At 52.8% G+C, this 8722-nt stretch overlaps 1 protein-coding gene across 1 annotated transcript; it reads left to right on the forward strand.

The window, feature by feature from the left end:
• The first annotated feature begins 1353 nt into the window (after positions 1-1353).
• On the forward strand, positions 1354-6444 carry LOC145976331 (uncharacterized). The gene is made up of 3 exons (XM_083107393.1): positions 1354-4362; positions 4481-5364; positions 5610-6444. The coding sequence occupies exons 1-3, from the start codon at positions 1354-1356 to the stop codon at positions 6442-6444; spliced, it is 4728 nt and encodes a 1575-aa protein (XP_082963519.1).
• Positions 6445-8722: the final 2278 nt, after the last annotated feature.

Genomic DNA, 8722 nt, shown 5'->3' on the forward strand with positions numbered 1-8722 from the left:
GCAGCAGATGATGACTATGACGAATCTTTTCACTACTCTCATGTCAAAAATAGTACAAAATTCGACACCCTAAAAATAGCGCTATGGAATGCCAATGGGCTCTCGTAACACACATTAGAAGTTAAATCCTTTTTGGAGATACAACAGATTGACATCTTATTAATATCTGAAACACATTTCACAAGCAAAAGTTACTTTAATATTCCAAAATACAGATTTTATCACACAACTCATCCTGATGGTACCGCACATGGATCTGCTATTTTAATTAAACACAACATCAAACATTATGAGGAGGAACATTATCGCTCTAACGAAATACAAGCTACTAATGTTGTCATCGAAGACTGGAAGGGACCGTTCCTAATATCGGCCATATATAGTCCACCCAGACACAATATACAGGGTGTTCGAAAATCGTAAAATTCATTCCGAATTAAAATTCTTAAATATATTATATACATTTCGAATGATGTTTTACGACTCGAAAGTTCAAAATCAACGGGCTTCGAGAAACTTCTCGAGACCTCTAATCGCCAGAAAAACTCGATCGTTCGAGTTATTTTCAATTTTTTTGGGACATAAGAAACGCGTGTCATAAACACTGACAATAATAATCTCAACCGTCGACCAAAATCAGCGTGACGTACGGGCATGCGCGCCCATACGTCACGATCAGCTGATTGCCAATCAGCTGTTCCAAAAAGACTGCGCGCATGGCAACCGCGAAAAAGCCAACGTCAGACCTCATCGGCGGCCAATTATACGCAGCGCCATGAGGTCACCGCTAAATAATTAAAATTATTGGGCCACGTCGCAACGGGCCCAAAATTCCGCTCGCCTTATAACGGGCACCGCACGCGAGCAAGCCGAAGTCTCGCACTTTTTGTCAAACCGCTTAGTTAAAACCGCTCCGCATAGTAAAAACCGCTTATAACGACCGCTTATTCTCTTGGACTTTCCGCAATCTCTGTATCAAACCGCTGATCAACCGCATTACACGACCGCTTACGACTTTGGACAACGCATTTTTCTCGCTCTTGTGTCTCTACACCGCTCGCGATACCGCTCGCGAAACCGCGCTCACTTTGTTACACCGCTGTTTCGCTAATCGAAATCACTGCACTAAACACTTGTCTTTTAATTTTGACTCCAATAAACGTCAGTCTTTTGTGTGAACGAGGCGCACTTTTTTCGCTTTACGACCTTCCGGTCCTATCAACGCACTGTCGGATTCGCTCGCGAACATTTCTGGTCCTTCGAGCCGGATTAACATCCGCTTCCGCAGTTCGTGGGTGAAATTCACGTGTGTCGTCCAGTGCGCGAACCTGAACAGAAAGACAATTAGTGAAGATGAGTGCCGATTTGAAGGCGTTGCTGGAGGCGCAGAATGATGTCCACGGGCGAATGTCTCGCTCCGTGGACAATCTGCGCAAGATGGGCGTCTCAAACATCACCGCCGAAGCCATCCAAGCTCGCCTCCACCTCCTCGAGACGCTGTGGAACAAGTTCGAGGCTCAGCATGAACTCATCAGGACTGCGCTGAAAGAGAAATATCTCGACAGTGAGTACGCAAAAGCTGATTTTATTGACATTGCGGAATCAACTTACGTGACACAGCGGAGCACGTTAGTCGGGTACGCGAACAAACTCAAAAGCGAGCCGCCCAGCGTGCCGAAGACCGAGGCTTACCAGGAGCACGCGCTCAAGACATCGTTGCCGCGGATAAAGCTCCAGACGTTCTCTGGCGCGTACGGAGACTGGCCAGCGTTTCGCGACATCTTCCTGTCCATTATAGGAGACAATCCGTCTATCTCTGACGTGGAAAAGCTCCACTACCTCCGTACCAGCTTACAAGGTCCTGCGGAAAAATTAATCCGGTCATTACCGATTGTCGGGGGCAATTATGAGCGGGCGTGGACGATTCTGAGCTCGCATTACGAGAACAAACGGGAACTCATTCGCGCTAACTTCGCCGCTTATACCGCCGTGCCAAAAATGAAAGCCGCAACCGCCGACGAGCTAAGTCGCCTCTATAACGCCGCCACGACTGCCATCAACGCTCAGGAGAGCATCGATAGGCCCATTGCCACGCACGGGATGGACCTTTTCAATCACCTGCTCGTCGATCGATTCGATCCGCAAACTCGGATGGAATGGGAGTCCTCCATACGCGGTTCCGTCGATCCGCCGAGTAATGCCGTCCTGTTGGGTTTCATGTCCGAGCAGATCCTCACACTCAACGCCGTGCATCCGAACTCCGTTGCGAAATCCGGAGGAACTTCCAAATCCGCGAAATCGCATTTCGTGAAGCGCACATCCGACTCCTCGACGTGCGCAGCATGCAAGGGCAAGCACTCCCTTATGCAATGCACGGAATTCAAGTCGAAAACCGCGAGCGACAGAAAGAACTTCGTGGAAGCAAACAAACTGTGCTTCAACTGTCTCGGCAATCACTTCCTAGCCAAATGCCAATCCGTGAAAACTTGCTTCACGTGCAAGTCACGACACCACACTTTACTTCACGACGCGTACGCACAATCCGACGGAGCGAGTTCTTTGTCCACCACGCGACTCGCATCGGATCGCAAGGCGATCCTTCTCGCCACCGCACGCGTCAACATCACGGACCACTTGGGAAGACCTCACGCCGTCCGTGCGCTGATCGACCAGGGGTCAGAAGTTTCCCTGGTCTCAGAAGCTCTGGCGCAACGCTTGCGTCTGCCGCGAAGTCACTCTTCAATGTCCGTCGCCGGCATTGGAGGAGCATCCGGAGCAACTCGTGGAAAGTTATCCTTGAGCCTCTCCTCTGGGGTGACCGGAGCAACCCTTCAGGTACTAGCGTACGTTCTTCCGCGCCTCTCGTCGTACCAAGGACCCATCTTGCGAAGCAGCTTCACTTGGCCACACATTCGCGGCTTTTCCCTGGCGGATCCGCAGTATCTCGATCGAGATCCGATAGAAATACTGCTCGGCGCAGACGTATACTCCGCCGTACTTCAAGATGGGCTCCGCAAGGGACGCAAGGACGAGCCCATCGCTCAGCGGACCTCGCTCGGCTGGATCTTGTCTGGAGGTCACAAGGCCACGCTCCAGAGCAGCCATACCTCGCACCAGTGCTCCATCGACCACGAGTTGAACGACCTGGTGCAGCTGTTTTGGGAGCAAGAAAGAGAGACCGCCGCTCCCGTCGCTCTCACCGCCGAAGAGAAGAGGTGCGAAGACCTCTTCACCCGCAAGCACACACGCACCAACACCGGACGGTACGTTGTTAGGCTGCCGTTCACTGGAGCACCGCCCTCTCTCACTGAGACCCGCAAGCCAGCCGAACGTCTGCTCCACACCATGGAGCGCCGCTGCTCAAAGGACGCTCGATTCGGCGATCTTTACCGCGGCTTCATGCAGGAGTATGAAGACCTGCAACATATGGAAGTCGTAAACACCTCATCCGAACAAGAAAACACCGCTAAGTGCTACTTACCGCATCACGGAGTGCTGCGGGAAACGAGCACATCAACGAAGCTCAGGGTCGTCTTCAACGGCTCGCAGCTCTCGATCTCGGGCGTGTCCCTCAACGTCAACTTGTTGACGGGCGCCAACCTCCTGCCAGTCCTCGCCGACGTGCTCCTTCGTTGGCGTTGGCACCGCTATGTCTTTGTGACGGACATCGAAAAGATGTACCGCCAAATCCTTATCCATCAGGAGGACCGCGACCACCAGCGGATACTCTGGCGGCACCGAGTCACCGACGACGTCCGCGAGTACCGCCTACGAACGGTCACGTATGGCTTGACGTGCGCGCCATTTCTCGCCATACGGACCCTACACCAGCTCGCTGACGACGAGGGTTCGCAATTTCCGCGCGGAGCGGTAGCACTACGCCGCGATACTTACGTGGACGACGTCGTCACCGGAGCAAGCACCATCTCGGAGGCCACCACGTTGCAGCGGGAGCTACGCGGTCTTTGCACGGCGGGCGGGTTTCCGCTCAGGAAGTGGGGGGCCAACAACCTCGGTATCCTGTCTGGAGTCCCACCAGAACACTGGATCACCAGCTCACCGCACTCGTGGTCCCACGAAAGCCACGCTACACTGGGCCTCCACTGGCACCCGGCCAGTGATCACTTCACTTTCTCGGTGCAAGCACGTCACTTCACCGAGTTCACAAAAAGACGCGTTCTGTCCGAGACCGCACGACTGTTTGATCCTCTAGGGTGGCTCACTCCGGTCACAATGCGAGCTAAAATTTTGATCCAGTCCGCCTGGCTGAAGAAGCTGGATTGGGACGCTCCTCTTCCGTCGGCAGACGCCCTGTCCTGGAAGAACCTCCTCTCTGATCTTCCGCGCCTGAACGAGATCAGGGTATCTCGCTGGTTAGGTCGTCTCCGACGCCTCGGAGCGAGGATACGCCGCGGTGGTGTACCTCCGCTCCGCCACCGAATGGCACACCGCAGTTCACCTGCTGGCTGCCAAAGGCAAGGTCGCCCCCGTGAAGCCGGTGTCCTTGCCTCGACTCGAGTTGTGCGCGGCCACCCTCCTGACGAATCTCACTGCTCACACGCGCACTCTCCTGGGTTTGCCCACAGCGCCAATCTTCCTGTGGTCTGACTCCAGGGTAGCGCTGAGCTGGATCCAGGGGCATGCCTCCCGCTGGAAGACCTACGTGGCCAACAGGGTGTCACAGATCCAGGTCCAACTGCCCGACGCTCGATGGCGGCATGTGCCGGGAAAGGACAATCCGGCCGACTGCGCCTCCCGAGGAACCCAACCGGGTGACTTGATCGGCCATCCGCTCTGGTGGACCGGACCATCCTGGCTGCGGAGTGACAAGGCACTTTGGCCGAGCGACGACTGCGTCTTGCCAAACTTGGAGGTGCCGGAGCAACGAGCCGCCGGCTCGCTCAATACCTCCGTCAAGGCCATCACCGAGCCAGAACTCATTCTCCGTTTCTCGTCCTTGCACCGGCTACTCAGGGTGACGGCCTGGTGTCTTCGTTGGCGCAAAATCGCACGGAAAATGCACAACGTCACAGACGTCGCACAAACTCTGGAGCCACGCGAAATCGAAGACGCACTTTTACGATGGGCTCGAACTTCGCAGGCACTGCACTACACAACCGAGGTCTCATCACTGAGCAGAGGACGTGCTTTGCCACCACGGAATCCGCTCACCAAGCTGAGCCCCTATCTGGACGACAGCGGCACAATGCGAGTCGGAGGCCGTCTCAAACACGCCATCCTGTCTCACGATGAACGGCACCCAATCATCATTCCGCCGGACTCCTGGATGGCTGGGCTCCTGGTGGACTCCTGCCATCGTAGGACTCTACATGGAGGAGTGCAGCTCACCCTACTGTGCCAACGGTTTTGGATCCCGCGAGGTCGAGCCATCGTCAAGAAGTCCATCCATCGATGCGTCACGTGCACCCGATGGCGAGCCACCGCACCGCAGCCACTGATGGGCAACCTCCCCCAGGAGCGAGTGACTCCGGCGCGTCCATTTTTGCGTACCGGAGTCGACTACGCCGGTCCGATCCTCATCCGGACCAGCAAGGGGCGCGGCCATCGAGCAAACAAAGGCTTCATCTCTGTTCATTTGTTTGTCTTAGTTCCAAGGCTGTTCACCTCGAGGTCGTCTCCGACTACACGGCTGAGGCGTTCCTGGCTGCCTTCCGTCGCTTCGTGTCCAGGCGAAGTCTCTGTCACGAGGTGTTCTCGGACTGCGGGACCAACTTCATCGGAGCAAGCCGAGAACTCCGGGAGATGTTCCGCGCCTCAACTACCGACGGCCGTCGCATCGCGCAGGCAGCAGCTTCAGACGGCATTAGGTGGCGGTTTAACCCGCCCGCAGCTCCTCACTTTGGCGGGCTTTGGGAGGCAGCCGTCAAGTCAACGAAGCACCACCTTCGAAGGGTTATCGGCGAGGCAACGCTCACCTTCGAGGAGATGACGACTCTCCTCGCACAGGTGGAGGCGTGCCTCAATTCGCGCCCGCTTCAGCCGCAGACCGACGATCCGGACGACTTGACGGCATTAACACCCGGTCACTTCATCATCGGAGCTCCTCTATTGGCCGTTCCGGAGCCGTCGCTTGCTACCGAGAAGGATAACGCGCTATCACGGTGGCAACTCCTCCAAAAAATGCGCGACCACTTTTGGGATCGGTGGTCGCGCGAGTATCTACAGACGCTGGCCTGCAGATCAAAGTGGCAACGGAACCAGACCGGCCCCAACGTTGGCGACCTGTGCCTACTGCGGTCGGAATCGACACCTCCAACACGGTGGCCGCTCGCCCGAATAACACGCCTGCACCCCGGGGACGACGGCGTGACTCGCGTGGTCACCGTGCGCACAGCATCCTCAGAGCTCGTCCGACCACTCGCGAAAATCATCCTCTTGCCAGGAACCGACACCGCAGCATCTCCAACGCACTCGGATTCGTGAGCTCTTACGAAACCCGAACTTTCTTTCATGTCTCATCCACATTGTACGATTCACTCACATTATGTTTCACGGTATCATAATTCCGGGAATCGTACGCGCTTAATCACATGTAATTATATTAAGGCACATTCGATATTATGCGCGATCCGCGAGCCGCGTTATCAGTCTCTTTTTTCTTTTTCTGTTCTCTCTCCAGCGTCACAATTTCACGATCACGTTCACATTTCACTGCACTCGCGAGATTATTCTCAAATTCACTGTACATTTTCTCACTACTGTCACACGACACTATTCTCGCGAAAGACTCAAATAAACTGAGCCACACGTGTCTTTGTACTACGTCACGCATTCCATTCATGATCGCTATCAATAACTCGTCAATCGGACCGTTCGCGACACCTACCCGCGCATGAACACACTCGCAAATTTCGTCACGTACTGACGAGGCGGGCGGGATGTTCGAAAATCGTAAAATTCATTCCGAATTAAAATTCTTAAATATATTATATACATTTCGAATGATGTTTTACGACTCGAAAGTTCAAAATCAACGGGCTTCGAGAAACTTCTCGAGACCTCTAATCGCCAGAAAAACTCGATCGTTCGAGTTATTTTCAATTTTTTTGGGACATAAGAAACGCGTGTCATAAACACTGACAATAATAATCTCAACCGTCGACCAAAATCAGCGTGACGTACGGGCATGCGCGCCCATACGTCACGATCAGCTGATTGCCAATCAGCTGTTCCAAAAAGACTGCGCGCATGGCAACCGCGAAAAAGCCAACGTCAGACCTCATCGGCGGCCAATTATACGCAGCGCCATGAGGTCACCGCTAAATAATTAAAATTATTGGGCCACGTCGCAACGGGCCCAAAATTCCGCTCGCCTTATAACGGGCACCGCACGCGAGCAAGCCGAAGTCTCGCACTTTTTGTCAAACCGCTTAGTTAAAACCGCTCCGCATAATAAAAACCGCTTATAACGACCGCTTATTCTCTTGGACTTTCCGCAATCTCTGTATCAAACCGCTGATCAACCGCATTACACGACCGCTTACGACTTTGGACAACGCATTTTTCTCGCTCTTGTGTCTCTACACCGCTCGCGATACCGCTCGCGAAACCGCGCTCACTTTGTTACACCGCTGTTTCGCTAATCGAAATCACTGCACTAAACACTTGTCTTTTAATTTTGACTCCAATAAACGTCAGTCTTTTGTGTGAACGAGGCGCACTTTTTTCGCTTTACGACCTTCCGGTCCTATCAACGCACTGTCGGATTCGCTCGCGAACACAGGGAGTCATGGAAATTTTAGCCCATACGAAGTAAGGAGGTAGATTGGCTCAAATTAAGAAGGAAGGACTTGTACTGTTTTGTAATATTCGCAATAATTAACGAAAAATTAAATAAAGAATATCGGCCAATCTGCGTGAGTAGAAGCGCGCGGCGACGAGAGTCCCACTGTAATCCTATACTAGGCGCGCGGCGAAGCGATGGGCGGATCGCTCTCCGAGACATGATGGTGGCGAGCGATATATCGCAATACCGCGCCGAAAAATGACCCGTCTTTTTAGTGGCGAGAAAATGATGCGTTATCATTTCCACACCACCTTGCGGTAGATAGCATGGTGCGCTTCTTTTATAGTGATTTCCCCCATAGGCCTATTCCACTCTCAATTTAAATATTTATGAAAATTGTTCAAAATTTTACTGTACGCTGAATGTATCGTAAATGTAAAAAATTGATGATGACAGTACCTTCACAAAAATTGATCCGTGGTTGAAAATCCCTTGATAAAATGTGTTGCACACGTTGGTAATGATACGAGCGTAATCCGTTACACGTAAAGCGTGATGTACCGCGTATCGCGAAAAACCAAATTCATGTGCCACACGACGCACGCTAGTTCCAGGATTTTCATAAAATCCTTCAGGAATCCTTTCTTCATCTCGTACACGAAGACGCACTGCTGGACCGGTTATCTCGATATTATGCACGATACCCAGTTTCACATAATTATTGCACAGCTCGTAAAACTGTACGTTCACTTGGCTCTCGTGCACGCCCGGAAAATCATTCCACGTAAATTACGGCCGCGCGATAAGTATTTTCTCCCGCTAGCCCGTATATTCCTGCAGAATACACTTCATTTTCATTATTAATTTACTACGCGAACACAAGATTTTTACTAAAACCGTCTAAGCTCTCGCAGGCTGTTGCCAGAGTGCATACGCCAGCAGCACGCAACTACAGCTGAGCGGACATGCGAGTGT

Source organism: Camponotus vicinus, unplaced genomic scaffold (genome assembly GCF_025532165.1).
Source record: "Camponotus vicinus isolate PSW18456_S1 unplaced genomic scaffold, iyCamVici1.0 SCAF_8, whole genome shotgun sequence".
NCBI classification, from domain to species: Eukaryota; Metazoa; Arthropoda; class Insecta; order Hymenoptera; family Formicidae; genus Camponotus; species Camponotus vicinus.

Coding starts and splice junctions, on each gene's coding strand:
- LOC145976331 (XM_083107393.1), top strand. CDS start 1,354: ATGAGTGCCGATTTGAAGGCGTTGCTGGAGGCGCAGAATGATGTCCAC. Junction 4,363..4,480: donor CGCGCCTGAACGAGATCAGG/GTATCTCGCTGG, acceptor GCCAAAGGCAAG/GTCGCCCCCGTGAAGCCGGT. Junction 5,365..5,609: donor CTCACCCTACTGTGCCAACG/GTTTTGGATCCC, acceptor TGTTTGTCTTAG/TTCCAAGGCTGTTCACCTCG.